The following is a 21,384-nucleotide window of genomic DNA, read 5'->3' on the forward strand; positions in this document are numbered from 1 at the left end:
TGAAAAAGAAGACAAAAAGAAAAAATATAAAAAAATAAAACGAAGTATCCAGAGGCCACGAGTCCAGGCGCTCCCCCCCCCCCCCCCCCCCCCTCCCCCGGCGGAAGCTCGCGCGCACGCTGGGCGCTTCTCCCCCCGCGCGCATCGTCCGAAATCCTCCGGATTTTCTGAGGAATCCCCCCCAAATTTCCTTGCGTCCCATCATGGCCTCCTCAGGTAATTCTTCCGTGCCAATTCGTGGTATTCATCACAGGGGGGGATTTCTTTTTGTTTTTGTTTTTTTTTTTCATGCAATGGATGGCGAATTGAGCGCTAGGCGAAATTACTAATTACCCTCGCCATTTTCGTGCGTATCCTGCCCTTAGCCTGCCGCCACCGCCTCCGGCGATCCCCATCCATCCCGCGATCCGTTACCCGCGCACCTTTTTTTTTTTCTCGAATTTGCGTTAACCCTAGCTTCAGTTCTAGATATTTGTTTGCCTTAATCTTGATACTAATAATAATTTGATGGTTCCCAAAAAGTTCCCACGTTAGAACCGCCACTGTGTATTGCACCGTAAAAGTATGCAGTAACCGAGGCGCTTGATATAATCTATTGAGCATCTAATGAAGCAGGGCTAGATAGAAAAAAGAAAAAAAGAGAAGTTCAGATTGTCACAACTGCAACTGCAATTGCTTCTAGAGTTTTGCATGAGAAAATATTATCGCAGTCGCAGGACTTCTTATTTCTATTGTGAAATCTTGGATATGTTATCAGTTCTCACTTTGACACGCTTGTATGGTATGATTATGCATTTTTATGCAGATGTTTCCGTTGATGTTCGGCCAGAGTTTAACTCTTTTGATCATTTGAGAAGCATGCGATATATTGCAACAGATAGACCATGGCTGAGTAAGTACAGCCTGAAGCTAGCCTTTTCTTATTTTGATTGATATGGCCTTGGTCATTAGCAGTTTAGCACAATTGAGGATTAATGAACTATCTTCCTTTTGTTGTCTGGTTTCGCTAATAGCGTTATATGGAATAAGAGTTCAACCTGTAACACCATTCAGCAGTTTGAGCAGTAGACCTGATCTGGCACTCATTCATCAATGCCTACCTGATGAGCTGCTTTTTGAGGTAATATGTGGACCGATGGGCAATTGTCTTCATATTAGTATCATATAAAATGTAGTATTATGGTAAAATGGAATTCCTCATCTCTGTAGTATAATTTGCTTCCTGCTAATTGATAAAATATCACTATGTAATATCCTCAATTGACATATAATCTTTTTCTGCTCAAGTATATAAGTAGCTTTGTGGCTCTATTCTGTAGTACCTCCTTGTATCAAATTATCATTACATCAGCATGAAAGAAGTGGGAATACTTAGCTCAGTAACAAATTACATGTCTCTTTGCTGAACTACACAGATCTTTGCAAGGATGAGTCCATATTCTTTAGGGAGGGCTGCTTGTGTGTGTCGCAAGTGGAAATATACTGTACGCAATCCGACTTTGTGGCGGAATGCTTGCCTCAAAACTTGGCAGGTTAGTTTACACATATCTATTTTGGTTGGTTTCGTATGCGATGTTTTGCTCAAATATTTGAATTTTACATGTGAAGAGGACTGGAATGGAGGCTAACTACCAGATGGTGCAGTCGCTATATGATTCTTCTTGGAGGAAAATGTGGATGCTGAGACCAAGAATCCAATATGACGGTATAAGTTCAAGAAGAATTTTATCATAACATATGTTCAAACATTAATTTGATGAATGTTAAATTCATATGCGCCTACTAGGCTAATATCATAGCACACATCACATTCTTTAGATTTGTGTGGAAAGAAATTGTCTAGATTTTAATCAAACTGATAAAATGTCTCATCATGAGCTGTTTTTCTCTCACTTGGCTGTTTAAAATTTTAATCAGGTATGTACTGTACAATACTGGTACCTTGGTCAAATATTGTACAAAAGTATGTAAGCAAAGTAATGTGTCATTCATTCTCAAATTTTCATGTGTCACTAGCCTAGAGCTCGTGCATTGCAACAGAAAACAAATTGAGTTTCTAGCTTATTAAGTCAATTAATAAGCACTTATTTAGTCTAAGTAATACTATGAATTTTCTTTTATAACAAGTAGGTGATTTTGAAATTTGGGGGAGCCAATAGTGAAATAGGGGATGACTTGTTAAAAGGTGGTGTAATAATATAGATTGTGCGGCCCAGATGTTAGTGGTAGGGGTTGTGTGGGAATGGACACCACCACTACTAACATTTTAAGTAGTATAGAACTATAGATACCGGCATACATGTAAAACAACAAAATACTACTACTGTACACATGCATCATACTCTTGTTAATTGGCTGTGCAAAGACGGTGGTGGGAGGAGGTGCATAGCAGCGTGGAGGCGGACAAATCACAGCATGTGCTCAGGCTTGAGCATTGTGCACTGAGCCCAGGAAGAATCACAGGTTCAGAGCAGAAGAGCTGCATTGACATGTTGATACACTGTGCACCAGTAAAAAAATCTAGGCCAGAGGAGTTTTTTAAAATCATTGCTGTCTCGCATAGCTTCATGAGATGTAGCTTTTTCATAACACCAAGATCTGGTTCCGATCTGTCTCATCTAACTGTTTGTGCCACCATGTTTACTTGTGGCCAGAGGCTGCTCAACTCACTTGTCAATTCCAAAAATGCATGAACAACAAGAAAACAATTTGTTGCACAGATCTTGGAGCACAACCAATGGCTGATCGGAGTTCGTATGTACCTATTTTGCTGCCTAAAAAATTCCAATTATTACTGGTCCAAATGAAATGGACATCAATTATTATGGTGACAAGTGAATGATCAGTTGATTGTTTTTGGGAATGTGTATGCCAGTTTATCTGTTCGATACACTGAATTTCACACATAATTCTATGTTTATTATCACTATGGTACACATTGATTTCGTGCATTCACTTTGGGTTGCATGCTGAGACACCATGACATTTTTCAAGTACAGTAAGAATAGTATGACCCGCAGTGAATGCGCTTTTGACTCATTAATGAATGTATGTCGAGGCATATCAGGCTGTTACATTTTGACTGAATTTCAGCTGCAGACTAATCCTGTTGCATACTGCGATAATAGTGTATTTGGATCAGTAGTTTGCTACTGAAGACTAGCTGAAAGGCATTGCATTAGTTTTGGAACTTTTCTGTTGTTATTGCTGTAATTGCTAGAGTACCCTGTATTGTGGCTATACTTTCTTTGGTTCTTTGAGCAAAATTTGATACTTGTTGCTTCTTCAGGTCTTTATGTTAGTAGGAACACATATATCCATACGGGGACTGCGGAGTGGCAGTTCACAAAAACTGTCAATGTGGTATGATATTATGGTGGTATTATTGTTCATTTGATTATACTTACCTGTACAAATACCGGTCTTTAGGATTTGGTTACTGCATATTTCTATTGTTGGTGTCTGAATAGCTTTAGCGTTTAGTATTAATTTATGCGCTTATTGTTTCCAAGTTAATCTGTTAATGGCATGGTAATGATTTTTGTTTGCCCCCCAGGTTTGCTACTATCGTTACTTGAGATTTTTTCCAAGTGGAAAATTCCTCTACAAGGTTCATATTTGAATTCCTTTTGTTTTCTACAGTATATTTCTTGTTAGTGTAACATCGGTTGATATTTTATTTTCCTGTGAAGAGCAGATTTCCCCACAGAAGATTAAGGATGTTGTCAAGTGCATGCATTTCCGGGCATCCAAAGGTGATTGTGTATTTAAAGGCGACTACGTATTGTCAGAGGATGGCCAGGTGAAACTTATCGTACTTGTTTATTCATCCTTGGGCAGGATACATCAAATTACTGCCAACATTAATCATTAATTAGTTTTTTTTCTGGCACACAGATAGAACTGGCACTCCTGTATCCAGGGCGTCGCTACACACTAGTTAGGATGCGCCTCAGGTATTTTGGCTTGATTTTCTGTCTATGTTTTGAACTCTTGATGATTTCTCAGTGCTTCTAATTTGAAATTTGTGCGGACATTTTGTAGGCTTAGAGGCACAACTCTGGGCGCAAACAACAGGTTGGATGTATTGAAGATCTTAACCACCGGGGTGAATGCAACCGAACTGAGAAACTGGAAAGGCAGCGTGCTTGAACTTGTGGAGACCTGGGATGAGGATGAGACGCATGATCCAGAAGTTCCTGCTGTTACCCACAGCAGGGGTTTGACCCCATTTGTGTTTGTTCCATTTGAGGAGGTATGACCTATGATCTATACTACTGTTAGGTGTAATGCTATGTTTTCATTTGCGCCCCGCGCTTTTCTTTTGTTTTCTATATTGGAAAATTATTTCTCATACCTAGATAGCCTAGTAGAAAGAACTGACTAATTAATGGCTTTGACTAAAATGTTCAGGCTGATACTTCAGTGATGAATCTGCCAGTGGAGAAGATGGACTATTTTGTCCCTGGGTGATCTTGCGCACAAATAATAGTTTTTCCAAGATATAAGATGAAGACGCAATTTCGCTGATGTTAGGGCAATAATGTGCATACACCATCAGATGTCAGTCTTTGTTCAATTTCATGCTCATGTTGCTTGTATACTGTTGTATGAATAATGCTATGTTTTGTTGGTGCTTGAAAGCAAACATTTTGTTGGAGGGATCATCCTCCCGCAGCAATAATGGTCCAATAATTACTAGTACATGGTGTTGCCTTGTAAATAGATCATGGTGCAACTGATGAAATAATACATTTGTGGTTCAGTACATTTCTCACCAAACACTGGCCTTGTGATATGTAGTACAGATGAGGACCACATGTGATATAATGACTGCTCTTTCTACATTGCCAGGACTGCAGATTAGGAGAATTTGGTCCTCAGATACATTCTGAAATATACTTGTACTGAAGATGAACAACATTCCCAGCGGTATCATCCGCACTGTATATGGCTTGAAAGGGGCATTATGACATTATTCTAGAAGATACACTTCCATGAGCTGTATATATAGCTGATTATTTAGGGTGGCTAATTTGTAGCAGAGTTGCATCTCTGTTTCTTCTACATGCTGCTGGGCTTGGGTTCTTTCTCCGTGATCACGAGCTCGTTCCACTCCGGGTTGCGAGGGAGGTAAGTCTCCTGCAGGTTTTGAAACAAAGACGTCAGAGCAATGACAGTTTTTGCCTCAGGCCTTGAGTTGCCAACTTATATTGAGAATAGCATTTGCTTTTCAGCAGATGGAGTTTGTTACTGTCTTGGTCCTCTTGGACATGAACTAAAATTTGATGTCATAAATATTAGTAAATTTTCTTGAATACCCAAGGAAAACCTGATCCAGCTTTAGGGTGCTGTGAGATTGATGCATGTTTACGAAGTCTCTAAATGGTATGATTTTTGTTGAAAATAACTTCTAATTTGTGTTAGATACTACAAGTTTCCATCCTGTACTCATTTTTTGAACGGCTAAATAGTGTGTTTTCTCAAAATAAATTTCTATAAGAAAGTTGTTTCTTTAAAAACTTATATCAATCAATTTTTAAAGTTTTTTTTCTAATACTTGATTAATGGTCGTTCCGTTTTACGTGCAGGAAGAAGATCCCAATTCATTTTTCCTCCAAAATCCCTTGAAACGGGCTCGAGGTTGGTGTCGGTTCAACCATCCATAATTCTCTCATTTTCCTCCACGAGCTCCAAAATTCCTTTGTGTTGCAACATATTTCAACCATCCACAATTCTCTCATTTCGCAATGATCAAAACTCTAGTACTTGACTATAAGCGGGCACTTCGTCCAGACGGGCCACTACAAACCTACTACTTGATTAAACTCTAAAACAACATTTGCAATTGCAATTAGTATTCCACTACTTGACTCACCTACACTATCGTAGTCAGATAAGAGTAGTTCTAGTCATCAATTCAATTGCTGAATATTTTTTTTTCTTTCCGATAGCACGAAGCGAACGAGAGCTAATTGAAGAGAGAACAAGATGAATCGATTTGGGGATTGCTGAACTTTTTTTTTCCCTTTCCGATTGCACGAAGCGAACGAGAGCTATTTGAAGAGAGAGAGAGAGAGAGAGAGAGAGAGAGAGAGCAAAACGGAATCGATTTGGGGGGGAGGGGGCTAGGAACGTACGGAGATGTAGGAGCAGGTGGGGAGGATGCGCATGCCGCGCCGCCGCGCGTGGGCGAAGGCGGCGTCGCAGAGCCGCGCCGCGAGCCCACGCCCGCGCTTGCTCCCCGGCACGTACGTGTGCGCCATCTCCATCACCGCTGCCGGCGTCGTCGCGCCGCCGTCGCCGGAGGAGGAGGAGGAGCGCGGTTGGGCGGCGGCGAGGAGGCGGTACTGGAGGTAGGCCTCGCCGTCGGGCGTCTCGAACCTCCTCGCCTCCTCCCTCCACAACACGACCTCCTCCGCCGCCGCCGTCTCCCGACCGCCGGCCTTCGCCATCGTCGCAGAACCTGGTGTGTTCGGCCCAACAAGCCCAAATTAATTTGGAAACAGTGGAGATTGGCAAATTGCAAAGCCACTGTAATGTTGTGCTGCCTCCGTTTTTCCCTTTCCTTTTTTTTTTCTTAATTTTACTGATCAAACTGCCCGTGTGTTACAATGGTAAAACTAAAATTATGATAAAATATTTAGTGAATAGTTAAAATTAGTTGGGTGGCCCGCGCAATGGCGCGGCTAGCAACAATTTAAAATTATCTATCTTTTACATGATTTTATTTAAAATTATCATTTACATGATTATAATAATTTTATATTTTTAAAAGTTACGCCAGTCGCTACCCCTTACTCCTTTGTTATTTGCTTACTCGATCTAACACTACTTCTATTCATCCAGTTTTGAACTTTAAAAATTAGGCCTTATAGTGTTTAGAGTTCATTGTCTTGTTGGCTTTCGTTTTCATAATTTTTAGAAGTATAGTCAAACATCACCAATTTACTACTCTACGGCTCGTCCGCTGCCACCTCTCTTTATTGTCATTGGTATTTTAAATTTCGAACATAATTATTGTTTGTGTTTTTTTACTTTCTGTAAGTCTCGCCAAATCGTGAGTAGCTTCACCACTATACTTCTCTGCAGCTCGCCCGCTACCTCCCCTTCTTATTGTCATTGAGATTTTAAAAGTCGAATATGATTATCATTGGTATTTATTATTACTCTCCATAAGTCCCGCCATCCATCGTGACCATGCTGCTTAACAGCATGCCCATCGTCACTCATCTTAATCATCATTGGGATTCTATTTGGGGTTTTGTTTATAGTTTTTAGATATCCCATCAACGGCCAGCACTCTACTCATTTACAGGACTATTGCTTCTCCCCTCTTTATTGTCATTTGTTATCATTGTGTCAACTAGACGGACTTTCTTTTTAAAAATTGTATATTTTTTATTTCGATAATTAAAAGTGTCAATTAGGCCTAGAGGGGGGGTATGTGAATAGGCTAATTCAAAAAATCACTTAACAGCGGAAGCAGTACTTTTCGGATATTTCCGAAATTTTCGGATATATTCGAAAATTTTCGGAGTCAGCACAAATAGCAAAGTAAATCCTAGATCTAATCGCCTACAACAAGAATATGCTAGCACAAACAGCAACTAGACCTATAGCGGCTCAAACAAGCAAAGCTAGTGGAGAGGGAGGAAGTAAAGTCACCAAAGATGAAGCTCATGAAGTTGTTCCCGAAGTTCGAATCCTTGAGGGGATTCTACTCTCCGTTGAGGAGCTCACTAAGAGCTGGGTCTTAGCTAACCCTTTCCTCAAGAGGTTGCACTAAGCACTCCTCCTTCCACTAAGGGTATCTCTTCCCTTTCGGAGGTGAGATCCGACCTTCACAAACTTCTCCCGGCCAACCACAAGTAGATCGGTGGCTCGGGAGCAACACCTAGCCGCCTAGGAGTCCTCAACCTCCAAGAGTAACAAATGAAGCAAAGAGCTCTCGGAGATGATGCAAGTGCTCACAAATTTTCATGAAGACCACAAGAAGCACCCACACAAACTCGAATCCACACTCTCTCACACACACCAAATCCGAATCAAACACGGGTGGAGAGATGAATCGAGGAAGCAAGGCTCAAATGAACTAGAGAGAGAGAGCAAGCCAAGGGCACAAATAATTGGAATGGAACCAGCAACCCTCACAAGTGAGGGGAGGGGGCTATTTATAGCCACAGCCCAAATTCTGCCCGTTATGCACAATAATTGAGATTTTCGGATATTCCGAAAGATTTTCGGACATGTCTGAAAATTCCAGCTCAGCACCAACAGCAAAGTCAACGAGAGATTTTTCGGACATTCCGAAAACTTTTCGGACAAGTCCAAAAATTTCCAGAACCAAAAACACCGTTCTGGATGTTCTCGGAAAAGTCCGAAAATAGCTTTCGGACAAGTCCGAAAAAACACAGAAGTGTTTTTTACTTTGCTGAAGTTTTCCGGAAACTCCGAAAATCTATTTCGGAAAAGTCCGAAAATAAACAGAACCATATTTGCCTTCACAGTCATTTTCGGAAAGTCCGAAAATGATTTTCAGACATATCCAAAAATTTCTAGGAGCGAAATTTGGTTCTGTGCATTTTCGGAAAGTCCGAAAATGACTTTCGGATAACTCTGAAAAATTCCAGAACAACTCAAATTGAGGAGAAACACTTTTAAAAATTGATTTTGAGTACTTTGATCACTCCTCATATGTCAATGCATCATCCCTCTTAATAGTGCGGCATTCCTATTGACTCAAATGAAAAGAAAAGTTACAATATACCATTTACTCCTTTGCCGCATCACATCTCATCAACGTATTTGGCGGGATATGCATTACGCTAACTCATTGAGGACATAACAACCTTCACATTTGCTTAAATAAAAATGTTAGTCCTCTCTAATCGCATTGTAATTAATCACCAAAATCATTAGGGGCCTAGATGCACTTTCAATAATTTTTATTCATAAATTATATTCCTACTTGAACTCTTATAACTATTGTCGACGGGGGATACCCGTACACCGGATATAGAGGGTATTGGGGTACGCTGGTACGAGGATCTACGTAGTACGACATCAAGGAAACAGAAGACAAAGATTATACTGGTTCAGGCCTCTTGATAGGTAATAGCCCTAATCCAGTTGGTATGGGATTATATAGTGGAAATCACAAATTACAAAGGGAATAATAGAACTCGATGATACTGACGAGATCATAGTCGAGTTGGTTCGACTAGATTACCCGGACTTGGCTCGTATAGACTCCGGCTTCGTAGGCTATGGTAGATGTGTTGGCGGTAAAATTCGATGCCTTAGGTCCTCCCGAGGGGTCCCTTTTACATCGCAGGTCAGGTAGTTTCCAAGTAGGACTCGGAGACATCGGACCCTGCACGATACAGTGACGACCCAGTCCTATACGGGTAGGAATCTTTCCATCTGTGGACTTCGTGATGAATTTCCTTAATGTATACAAAGAACGTCCGTACACGCGTAGATATACCATATTGCCGTATAGCGTATATCCAAGGGTAGAGGGTATGCCTTATCCGTAACCCTGACAGTTATTTTTCTTCTTTTGAAATTTATTTTATTTGTTATTTCGAACTTTAATTAATCTCGTCATGTGTTTTAGATTATCTCTTATTTCAATAGTCTTTATTTTTTATTACAAATTTTAGTTATTTATAAATTATATTCTACTTGAGATCTTATTTTTATTTTTCTATTTTTTAAATTTATTTTATTTTTAATTTTGAATTTTAGTTAATCTCGTATTGTGTCCTATATAGACTATCTTTTAATATTTCTTATTTTTATTTCCAATTTCAATTGTTTCAAATTTGTATTTCTACTTAAACTCTCTTTTTTTATTTTTTTTCTAAATTTGGATTTTTTTTATTTTTTATTTTGAATTTTATTTAATATCGTATTGGTTTCTTATATGAACTCTTCTTTCAATATTGCCTTTTTTTAGTTTCGAATTTAAGTTATTTTCAAAATGTATTCTTACGTGAACTCTTCTTCTTTTCTAATTTCGGACTTTATTTTATTTTATTTTTATTTTGAATTTTAATTAATCTCATATTGGGTTCTTATATGGACTTTTCTTCAATATTCCTTATTTTTAATTCCGAATTTAAGTTATTCTTAAATTGTATTCCTACTTGACTCTTTTTTTTTCTAATTTTGGATTTTATTTTATTTTTATTTCGAATTTTGATTAATCTCGTATTGGGTTCTTATATAGATTCTTCTTTTAATATGGCTTATTTTCATTTCCGAATTTCAGGTATTTTTAAATTGTATTTCTACTTGGACTCTTCTTTTCATTTCTATGATTAATGTGGGAATTTCTAGCCCCCACAACGAACGTGGTGCCTCCTTTCAAAGCTGTTTAATAATATAATAGATTTGTGATAAGAACCGACACGTGGTGCCTAGATCAATTTTGCCAGCAATGAGACCATCCATATATTTTTGTACATCAAATTTCTGCATAAGGCCCAATTGATCAAATGTATCCCGATTAATCGTTGAATAGTACGCAACAACCGTATTCCGTCTTTCATGAACCGAAGGCGAAAAATCGGAGCTAGAAGAATGAACTAAGGGTGAAAACAATTATTGATGTCCATGGATAATTTTTTGTGATGGCCAGTGATGCATGCAGTGGCAGGTGAGGTCCAATCTTGGTGTATTATGTGGTAAAACTTGAAAAACAGTGAGCTCGAGATGAACCAGACGAAAGCCAAATGACCCGGGTTGAACCAACCAAACCATGGCAATCCTCTCCCTTTCCTCCAGCATGGCGGCACCCACTCTCCATTCCCTCTAGCGCACAACGCTGCTCTCCCTTCCCTTCAGCAGGGCATTGTTGAGAAGGGCCATGTGCGAGGGGCATCCTGGGACAAGGCACATTCCCGGTCGCTCAGCGTGGTGTCCGGGCTGGATAGAAGCGACGCCGTTACTGACTTACTGCCTGCATGGTGTCGAGAGGCCCTATGGATATGAGGATGCTAGCGTGGTTAGCGAGGCTAGATCTGGGATAATGAAAGAGAGGGGATGGGAGCGGAATCCGTTGGATGTCTCCAGATAAACTTTTGTGGTGCCTTTTTATCTTTTCATGTTTTCGGTAAAAAAAAAATGTTTTCTCAAATTGCCGGCTAGCCAAATTGGCACGTGACCAAACCGCCTTGTGTATACCATGTAGAACTGCTATCACTGTAAAAAGGGGATAGGAGGGTAATTTATTTAGTTTGAATAGTTTTAGGAGGTGGGGTGGTAAATCAAACTACCACAAAAATTTAGGGATGTAACTCAAACTTTTCCTTTGTTGTAAAACATGGCGGCCGGCGGGTTACAGATGCAAAAACATCATCATCACCTAAACAAATGTGAAAAAAGTAAAGAAGTAAAGAATCTCTCCCCCAAGTAGCTAGCTCAGCACATTTTTGCATGCACCTGTAGCATAGTACTAGTAGTTATACTATGGTTTATCGTCTTTAATTAGCATAAAACAAAGAAAGATGTGCAGTTCTATTGCTGAAGAAAACATACATCGATCTTTAGAGAAAGCAAAGCACATACATAGGCTAATTTCTCCTTTACCTTTTTCTTTTCATGTTTTAAGTGAAGGAAAAGAGGGAATATATAAATCAATGGAGGCGAGAAGCAAACCAAGGTGCAAAGCACAAAGCAAGGAACCCCTGCGTATGCTAGCATTAGTGGAAGGGAAGCGATCGAGAAGATACCAAACCAAACGACCAAGCTATCTACCTATATATCTTCGCTGATCGAGCCTTCTCCCAACATCCGTCTCGTGCTCGCGCTCACGCTCACGCAGAAGCCCATCTATCCAAGCATTCCAATTGCTGCTGCTTCCATCGGTCGGCCAGAAGCTGCATGCTGTTGTCTTAAGTTATTTGGAGCATTCTTCAGTTCGTCAACTGCATATCTAGCCTGACTTCATACTTGCTTCACCTGGCTCTGGGCTTCTGGCGCTCTGCTCTCTATATATACAGAGGTGCGTATTAGTAATAACTAATTATATTTCTTGTAACAATGCATCAACCTAATTAATTTGCGGCTCGCTTGATCAGTTACTTAGTTTATTTGTTCATCGATATTTGAAAAAAAGAAGAAGAAGCAGTTCTACTGATTATATATCAAAACATCAGTTGATCATATATGTTGATGTAATTGTTGTGTATATGTGTGTAGGTGGCGAGTGGAATTGATCGGCTGATATAATCTGATATGATGGGTTAGATTAATTGATTTGCTGACGATTCTCCTCTTCCTGATCACCATGATTGAAGATGTACGTACACCTTCTAATTGCACTTTCACATTCTCGAATTATATAAGCATGTCTATTTCTGTCTTTATTTCCTTTTATTTGATCGATTTGAGACTTTCATAGCTTAACGTGCGCACAAAACATCAGTATTAGTCGTCCATATATATTCGCGATTATAATTAATTATATAAGTGCCGGAATATATCTTGGCTTGGGGAGGGGGCTTATTGAAATGGTTTAGCTAGCATATTAAAAGAAAATAATATGCATGCCTGATGTTGTTTCAGTGGTCCGGCATGCGTCGATGTGTTCCAATTTTTATCTCTAGTAAAGATAAGCAAAGTAGATCTCACATGCTCAGAACTTTTTTTTTTCTTTCTGAACAGACCAAAATTCACTAGCAGCTGGTGATTGAAAACCAGTTAATTACGTATGCAGTATACCTATAGCATATGTATGTATGTGCAAGTTAACCATGTATCATCGACCTATCGAGCACTCTGACATTAACCAAGCAAGATGGTTGTGGCATGGCAGGCGAGAATAGAAAAGCACGGCCACTTTATTCTCTTTTTTCCTTCAAAATAAAGTTCTTCAAAAAGGAGTCGCATATATAGTTCATTAAACTTCGGGCTCCACTAAGATCCCCGAATGCCAGAAATATTTTTCATACATCCGAAGGAATCATGATTCTCCGGTAAATGATTTACAAAAAAACTAGATGAGTGCATATCTCTCATTAGCTTTGTTTTGTACCGTGTTAGCTAGTACGCCTGCTTCAGCAACTCCTGTTGAGTGCAGGGGACATTGTAGAGCAAGATAGTTGTACACAGTCTAATTTCTATTATTATGGCAGAATGTATATTGGCGAACTTTTGATGAGGCCGTGCAAGGGATACTTAAATATTTTGTTGAACATCAGAGGGACACAAGAGTTGTATATTTTGATGGCTGGCGTGGTTTTGGAGCATCAGCAGTCCTTAGAGCTGTAGCAGATGAGCTTACATCTCGAGGAGCCTGTCCAGAACTACATATCGATAAAGTAATCCATATTGATTGTTCTATATGGAAAAGTAGAAGGGCAATGCAGAGGGCAATTGCAGTGGAACTCACGCTTGATGCTACGGTAATGGAAGCTTTTGATAAGGCGGATGAGGAGGATGATTTCAATGCAGTGGATGAAGGCTCTAGAAGCGAGATAATGAATGTTGCAGAAGTGATTGATCAAGTCCTCAGGGATCACAAATTTATGGTTGTTTTTCATAATGGAAGTGGTGATTGCATTGATTTAGGCAGCTTTGGTCTGCCTTCTTTTCGTAGATACTTCATGTTGTGGACCTTTCGGAAGAGGTTCCAAGGAAGGGAGCGTTGCTCTGAGATAAAAGACAAAGTGAAGAACACCCATTTATTCGCATATGAAACAGATTATTATATAACAAGAAACAAGATTCTCTTCCCAGTACTGCAAAAAGAGGCTGCTGCCATAGCTGCCCATTATCCTTGCATGCGGGAGATCGACCCGGAAAGGGTCGTGCATTGCTGTCTATATGGACTATTTCTCTATCTTTGTTTGCCCAAACATTTGGAGAATGAGTGGGCGGCCCGAGCATCAGTGTACTGGATGTGTGATGGCATCATACAAGGTGATCAGGCATGGGAGATAAGCGCTGCACTTTCAAAAGAAATAAAGTGGGATCTACAACCTTCTTTACAAGATGAGGTGCGTCAAAAACTCATAGAATCATCCTCAAAAAACTCTGTCAGTATCCAGAGATTCAAAAACAAATACTTTGATGGGCAAAAGTTTTACCCTTGGATCACAATCACCGCATCACATAATATTAATCCAGAAACACTACAGGACATCCGATCCAAAAATGCAGAGGCATCGTCTTATTTCTTGGCTCCTGAAAGGTCCAGTGATATCACATTAGTGTTATCTGATGGGTTGTTTGACCAATGGAACAACCTCCAAGTTCTGCAGTTGTCATATTGTGACTTCAGCTTTGCATCACCACCTTTTATTGGTTGCCAGAATCTAAGATTTATTGGGCTTGACCACTGTAAAGATAAAAAAGAAGGATGCAAACAAAGTGACCTAAGGAAGTGGCAGTTTCTCCATAGCTTATTAGTTTTGGATCTCATTGACACTATCTGGTACCAAGTATTTTCCGAAGACATGGCAGATCTTTTTGTTAACCTTAGGGAGCTAAATATGGTAGGAGTTGATTGCTCTCACATATGGGGCCAGCTACAAAATAAGATTGAATATGTTGATTTGTCTAGGAAAAGGAATATAAAACTTCCTTCCACTCTAAGATTCTTCAGGCTTGATAACCGTCAGCCTACACCGCAGTCCACGCCGGGCATTGAATTATCGCTAAAAGGTTGCATGGGATTGGAAAGTTTATTCCTGAGTCGAATATCCAACCTCACGGAGCTGGACCTCTCCGGAACTTGCAATCAGGATACTTGACTTCACAACTATGGTGATGGAAGTCACAGGTTTGAAGCGACTATTTCTACTTGGTTGTGAGCAACTCCGTAAAATCAAATGGGGTGAAATTGGTTCTACTGTTTGGGACCTAGAGTTACTGTGTATTGACACAAGACCTAGAATTAAATATCCTCAGTTATTTGTTGACAAGAACAAATCCCCCGGTCGCTTGTCAGTCCATGCTGTTATTGTGGACGCGAGAATTGCTAGATCCTTATGTGGTCTAATAAGCAACATGCCATATGATGTTGATATGAATATCCATGTCACCTCTTCGACGGTATATAGTGAAGTTCAATCCGAAGTAACCTACAAAGATAGCATTAGCCAATTAAGTGATCATGTGAACATGCAGCAACAAGACCTTATTTCAGCAGGCCAGTACCATGATGTCCAACTTAGCATGGTTGGCGATGTCCCAATGCAGTCACTCCCCCTTCCTCCGACAACAATGTTGAGCCGCCATATCGAGATTGCACAGGGGAGCCACAACCTGGAGAGCGAGCTGGATGCTGATTCACCGATTACAACTTTAGCTCATCTAGCGAAACGGAAGGTTGAGTCACTGCATGTGCATGATCTCTCAACCATCACTCCTTTGCCCGGAGGAGGATGGGACTATCTCGAGCGGTGTCGTATAGAGAGGTGCCCCAAAATAGAAACTGTCTTCCCTAAAGACGCATGGGATTTTAACCGTCTGGAAACCGCCTGGGTGTCGGATCTCTTGATGGCCCGTTGCATTTGGAGTAAAGGTTCTCGTGACTTCCTTCCAAAATCTGCAGCACCTGCGCCTGCGCAGCTGCCCAAGGCTCCAGTTCGTGCTCCCGGTGTGGGTCTCCTCCTTCCCGAACCTGGAGACCTTCAACGTCATCCACTGCAGCAACCTCCACAACATCTTCGTGCTGGACGACGGATATTACCCAGAGCAAATAACCGTCAAAGGTGTAGCATTCCCGAAGCTAACCACCATCCACCTGCACGACCTCCCGATGCTGCGGCAGATTTGCGACGTCGAGTTCAAGATGGTGGCTCCCGCGCTCGAGACCATCAAGATCAGGGGATGCTGGGGCCTGCGCCGGCTGCCGACCGTCGTCGCTGCGGATGGACCGAAGCCGGCCGTGGAGATCGAGAAGGACGTGTGGGACGCGCTGGAGTGGGACGGGGTGGAAGCCAACCACCACCCTTCCCTCTTCCAGGCGCCGGTGCACTCGCGCTACTACAGGAAGAAGCTGCCCAGGGGCTCCGTCCTCAGGTATATACACGGTGCATGCATCGCTCCATCTTGATTTATTTGCATAATATTTCTCCTCAGTTATTCCATTCGTTTGATCTGTGCATCATCCAGATTAAATCTGCAGGCCGGACTGAGATATTAATTTGCTTTCTCTGTCTACTGTTATGTATGTTTTGCCTAGGTGAATTGAATACCTGAGCTTGTGCGGCCATGATTTGGTAATTGATTGGCGACGAATGATGGTGAATCTGTGAGATGATTCTTGCTTCTGTTTGGTGATTTGTCTCCGGTGATGTTGCAGCAAGCTTGTGGTGTGAGCTGTGTGACGGACACGGACTGACCGTGGCTCGATCTTGTCCTCGTATATGGCCGAGTTGGCCAGAGAGCGCGAGATTGCCATGGCTCTGAAATAATAAGCGGCTTTGTTTGTGCGTGGATGCACAGACCAGCTGATTGAGTGAGTGCGTGTTTCTTGAATTTAATTAGCATTCTGGGTGTGGATGCTCAGATGCTTATGTCCGTGTGGCTTGATATGATGATTTGCTTTGCGTTTGAAACAATAATAAGCAGTAGCGTTTGTGCCTGCGAGCATATGTATGTGGCTGCTGCAGTGTGACTGTGTGAGAGTGCATTGCTTGTGTGTAACTGAATTCTGAAGATTCTGAGCAGAGGAGCAGCTGGTTGTGTGTGCTTGCTTGCATGCATGCATCCACCTTTGCTCCAATGCGTGTATGTGTGGTATTGTAATTATCAGAAGCTATATTTGTTTCATCTACTTTCTCTTCTGTTTCCCAGGGAAAAGAGTTAACCATCTCTTACTCCTTGTGGTAACATTGTGATTATTTTTTTTGACAGTGGAGACTCCATTAAGCAAATGAAAGCATCCTGCTTCTGCACTAAAGTGCACTAAGCCAAAAACAGAACCCCTTGCCTTTTCACAATTACATGGCATGTTTGTTCTTTTTTTAAACGTTTTTTTTTTTTGAAACGAACATGGCCCGTTTGTTCAAACATACAGAAAGCTCTCAGAGGGACAAGATTAAAATCAATGGCAATGAACTGACAGACAAGATTAAAGTCATTAGCAATGAACCGAAGGTCGCTCTGATGATTAGAGGTTTAGAACGCAAAATGACCCGCCAGGATTGGAACCCAGGTCTGATTTTCTTTTTCATCACAATATTTTTTTTCCTAAGATGTATCTTCTTGTTCCATAACAAAACACAAGATTACGTCGAAGTAGCAACATACAAACTACACAAGTACCAAAACTGGAGGACTGATATATCCAGGCTTCCAGGTCAAATCTCATAAGCGTCAAATCCATGTTCTTCACATAAATCCCCTGTAAATCCAATTAAGCTAACACAGCACCCCCAAGAATATACAAACAGTAACTTCATTTTTTTTAATCCCAAAGGCAAAATCACATAGAACAAATGTTCCATGATTTCACAATCTTGAATAGTAAACCACACTAGTCAGCTCTGCCAGAGAAAATGATAGCCTCTTGTTAGTGACAAAAAATGGCAACTGTCTTCCCATGCATCCATCCATACTTATTGCCTAGCCCAGCAAAGCCTATGTAAAGAATCCACTTGCATATAATACTTGTTTACAAAAAAAAGAGAGAGAGAGACTAACAATGACCAGTACTTATTTCATGGTTTCTTCTTTTGGAAGGCCTTCAGCAATCTTGTCACTTGTTTGCGTTTGGGTGTCTTTAGACTCTATGGCGGTGGCCTGAGCTCTCTTACTTGCGATTTCTCTTTGCATTGCTATTTGATCTTGCATTACTTTCGTCATCTCCTTTATTTGCTTCTCTTCTTTCTCCAGTTGCATGTCCATTATGATCTTAGCATTCTTATCGATTGGTTTGAAATATTCATCTATGGCGGTTTCCTGTGAAATAGGATGGAGGATAAGTTAGCATGTAAGGTCCAGAAACATTAAAAAAAAAGCATATCATAGAAGTAAATAACATGTCTGATTCTGTTACACCTAAATTTCCATCCTATAAAATCATGGCAAATACGTAAACCAAACAATCAATTAAACCATAGAAGATACGGTGTCCTTCATAATACAACAGCATGATGGCTAATCCACCTCTTACTGTCAGGTACACAGGGGTAACTTGAAGCATTATTCATGATTCAAGTTGTGAGATGGTTCATAAACTAACATGTTCTTTCTCAAAACGACAGTATCACATTTCCTATGCAGGCATTGAGACATCGATTTGGTAATTTTATTTTGTGGCAGGATGTCTTACGGCTTCTTCAAGCTGCTGATTGAGGGCTTGCATCTGCTGAACCATTTGACGAACTTCTGATAGAATAATTTGTTCTGGCTGCTTCCGAAGCTCTTCCTTCTTAGCTTGGGCCTGGAAAATGTTCCCAATATTTAAGTATTCGTATAAATGAACACAGTATGGCATTGATCAACTAATGAATGCATGAAGAAAAATGATAGATGTTATCACCATGGTCCATGGATAACCAACCATGTTACCTTGAAAGAATTGCTTTTGCAACATTTAAAGACATTGGAAGGCTGAGTACTTAGAACTTAATAATTTCTATGCTGGAATTAGGTTAAGTGAGCTTAGCCCTTAGCAACGCCAAAACTATAAAAAAAACAGAAAAGTGTAATATTTTGTTTCTTTAAAAAAAATTGTTTGCTCCCTTTTATTTACATATCCCACAAGGACCCACATTGTCTTGTACTCCCTCTGTCCCAAGATAACTCATTTCTAGTCTCTAACATTTGTCCCAAAATAAGTTCATATCTATCCCTCTTCATACCCTCGGTCCGCAAATCGAGTTTTATCTCCTCCATTAATGAGGGGCACTTTGTTCTTTTTTCCTCCATACTAACTTTTTTTTTCTCGAACACACAGAAAAGCCTCCATACTAATTTGAATCCCACTTGCTAGAAGTGAAGTTATTTTGGGCGGAGGTACTTCAAGGCAGTGCATCATGGGTCAGCAGGGGTGTGCATAATAAGAAGCTAACACAACAACCACACCGACTGAACAGCCATTACTTAGCATATTTGCTAATTTTATCTATTGGATATTCTCCTTACGAAATAACTATTCAAAAGCAGGCAATTATTCAAAGTAATTGAGCATGTAAAAATGCTACAACAATCCGTGGTACTTTACATAATTGTATGCAGAAGTAACAATGCCAAGTAAGCACAGTTACCCTGTACAAAAGATATGGAAGTAAATAATCATTCCCAATACAACGTAAAAAAAAAAAAACAGTTCTTTGTGGCAGTAGAAATTGAATAAGGCTACAATTAGTGGGATGGCTTGTCTGAATAAAAAGCAGTTGGTAACTAATACTATGTACCACTTGCAGGACATAGCTGATATTTTCACAATCAATGAAACCAGCAACGGATATGCATTGTGAGGCACACGAAAAGAGCACAGTTGTCAATTAGACACAGAACCAATTTACCATGACAATAATCTCTTATCTGTGCCATGCCAAATTGCCAATCAGCTAAAGGAGAAGATTCCAGCCTCAATTAAACAAAACTCTACTGAAAACAAGATAACTTACACCCTTTGCAGGCAACACTACTCTACCTATTTCAAGCAGTTCATCCCAAAGAAGACAATTACTAGAAGATTAAGTCTCACACTCAAACATGGTAAAGATGCTCTACTTTTGCTATCACATAACACAATTCATAGATTAGATATATCTTCGAAGAAAATGGCCGTGGCATGGTTAAAAAAAAAAACAAAAGCAAAAAACACAGCCTTACCCTCGCGATCCGCTGCTGCATCTGCAGCCTGTGAGCACGGATCCTCCTCTCCTCGTACCCGGACAGCACCCGCACCACGAACCACGCCTTCCTCCCGAACTGCACCAGCTTATCCATCCCCGGCCGCCTCGCCCCACACTTCACCAACCCCACCTGCTCCAATCCATCCAAGAACCAACCGATAGCGTCATCAACAACATCCCCTTTTTTTTTCCCTGGAAAAAGCGAGGTGCGCTGCTATTCGATTCGAACCGAGATGGATGCAGGTGGAACCGAGCTCCACGGCCGCCGCGTCGTTCCGCCCCCACCTCGAAACCTTCTCGCCGGCCGCGCGCGCGGCGCGAGGAAGGATGCTGCCGCGCGGGGAGGTACGGTGGGTGGCGACTCCGGATCGCGCGGCAGATCGGCGGCGGCGGCGGCGAGAGGGAGTGGAGAGGGGCAGAGCCGCAGAGGTGTGGGGAGGAAGGAGAGAGAGATAGAAATACAAGAAAAGGGAAGGGGGCATTTGGTTATTCGCCATTTTCTCTTCTCTCTTTTTCATTCCCTGGCACCGCCAAACAACCATGGTTCCATGCAAATCGGTGATAGAAAAATCTGAAAAGAAAATATATATTTTTAAAAAATATAATTGTTGATAATATAATTACACTGTAGCTTGTATATAAATATAATCTTGTGGTCCCATAGTCGCAGCGTCAAATCCCCCTGCGTACATATATATGTTGTATTCTTTTACTTATTCACCTGCATAAATCTTGGAGTACATCTAACCGTGTAAAATTCGATATATTATTTCCAAAATTTCTATTGATAAAAATCTAGCCATTTGGAAAAATAATGGGACGATCAGTCATGCCCGCTTGTTGATCGAGAATTTTCTCAATAGCACATTCTGTAAGAATAGGGAAATATAAGGGATATTGAGAAGAAACTTAGTATGAATATATTGATTAAAAAATAATACAATTATACCTAAATTGTATTTCTTTTATTTCTTGGGCAGTGAGGTGTGCATTTGCTTCAAAGTTATATGTCTGTCAGAACATTGTCCTTTCTTTTCAATTCCACGTAAAAAAATGACACAAAAAATAGCATATATAAAAATAAAAGTATGGGAGAATATACCAGAGTAAAAGTTAAAAGTTAAAGAGTCGAAAAGTTGCTATAATCGGTTGAGTTACGGGCTTTCAACTGATAAGTTGTTAAAAAATGAACATGGGACAACTATTTCATGGTAAAACTTTTTATATTTCTGTTATTACTGGCCACAATAGCCAAGGCGGCAGCACAGCGGGATGCACAGGCTGGCAATGGCCAAGGGGGTGTCGGTGGTGGCATGAAGCCGATGGAGACTGAGATGGGATCGCCTTGCTTCTTCGCACGCGGCTGTGATGTTGTCGAGGCAGAAGGGGTTGCGCGGCATGGGTCGACAGTCTATGCACAAGGGCATGACCAAATTGGGAGCGCAGAGGGCATGGGAAAAGGTGCATCGGATCTCCGAGATCGTCTGTTCATGGATCCATGGCATGGTGGGGAAAAGGGCATGGCGCGAGCTGTGAGGTCGTGGCATGGTTGAGC

The 21,384-nt window shown here is 40.8% G+C and overlaps 3 protein-coding genes and 1 pseudogene across 3 annotated transcripts; 2 read left to right on the plus strand and 2 right to left on the minus strand.

The window, feature by feature from the left end:
* The first annotated feature begins 69 nt into the window (after window positions 1-69).
* Window positions 70-4,782, plus strand: LOC127770683 (F-box protein 7). Its single transcript, XM_052296494.1, has 11 exons — window positions 70-216; window positions 806-892; window positions 1,014-1,120; window positions 1,416-1,532; window positions 1,609-1,705; window positions 3,290-3,363; window positions 3,557-3,610; window positions 3,698-3,802; window positions 3,898-3,956; window positions 4,045-4,255; window positions 4,414-4,782. The coding sequence occupies exons 1-11, from the start codon at window positions 204-206 to the stop codon at window positions 4,471-4,473; spliced, it is 984 nt and encodes a 327-aa protein (XP_052152454.1). The 5' UTR covers window positions 70-203; the 3' UTR covers window positions 4,474-4,782.
* On the minus strand, window positions 4,743-6,523 carry LOC127770684 (acetyltransferase At1g77540-like). Its single transcript, XM_052296495.1, has 2 exons — window positions 6,141-6,523; window positions 4,743-5,142 (listed from the first exon to the last, which is right to left on the minus strand). Exons 1-2 carry the CDS (start codon window positions 6,453-6,455, stop codon window positions 5,065-5,067), a joined length of 393 nt encoding a protein of 130 aa, XP_052152455.1. The 5' UTR covers window positions 6,456-6,523; the 3' UTR covers window positions 4,743-5,064.
* Window positions 6,524-11,729: 5,206 nt separating this feature from the next.
* Window positions 11,730-16,771, plus strand: LOC127770007 (uncharacterized; annotated as a pseudogene).
* Window positions 16,772-17,163: 392 nt separating this feature from the next.
* Window positions 17,164-20,302, minus strand: LOC127769507 (uncharacterized). The gene is made up of 4 exons (XM_052295092.1): window positions 20,059-20,302; window positions 19,807-19,959; window positions 18,296-18,406; window positions 17,164-17,922 (listed from the first exon to the last, which is right to left on the minus strand). The coding sequence occupies exons 2-4, from the start codon at window positions 19,921-19,923 to the stop codon at window positions 17,677-17,679; spliced, it is 474 nt and encodes a 157-aa protein (XP_052151052.1). The 5' UTR covers window positions 19,924-19,959; window positions 20,059-20,302; the 3' UTR covers window positions 17,164-17,676.
* Between the last annotated feature and the right edge of the window lie 1,082 nt (window positions 20,303-21,384).

The sequence above is a fragment of the Oryza glaberrima genome, chromosome 4, assembly GCF_000147395.1.
Source record: "Oryza glaberrima chromosome 4, OglaRS2, whole genome shotgun sequence".
Classification (NCBI taxonomy): Eukaryota; Viridiplantae; Streptophyta; class Magnoliopsida; order Poales; family Poaceae; genus Oryza; species Oryza glaberrima.

Excerpts from the sequence above, each read along its gene's own strand:
- LOC127770683 (XM_052296494.1), top strand. Across the intron at positions 893-1,013 it reads AACAGATAGACCATGGCTGA|CGTTATATGGAATAAGAGTT; the intron begins GTAAGTACAGCC and ends TTTCGCTAATAG. Across the intron at positions 4,256-4,413 it reads TGTTTGTTCCATTTGAGGAG|GCTGATACTTCAGTGATGAA; the intron begins GTATGACCTATG and ends TAAAATGTTCAG.
- LOC127770684 (XM_052296495.1), bottom strand. The coding sequence starts at position 6,455 with ATGGCGAAGGCCGGCGGTCGGGAGACGGCGGCGGCGGAGGAGGTCGTG. Across the intron at positions 5,143-6,140 it reads CCACCTGCTCCTACATCTCC|GAGACTTACCTCCCTCGCAA; the intron begins GTACGTTCCTAG and ends CAAAACCTGCAG.
- LOC127769507 (XM_052295092.1), bottom strand. The coding sequence starts at position 19,923 with ATGGATAAGCTGGTGCAGTTCGGGAGGAAGGCGTGGTTCGTGGTGCGG. Across the intron at positions 18,407-19,806 it reads TGCAGCAGCGGATCGCGAGG|GCCCAAGCTAAGAAGGAAGA; the intron begins GTAAGGCTGTGT and ends AACATTTTCCAG. Across the intron at positions 17,923-18,295 it reads ATCAGCAGCTTGAAGAAGCC|GAAACCGCCATAGATGAATA; the intron begins GTAAGACATCCT and ends CCTATTTCACAG.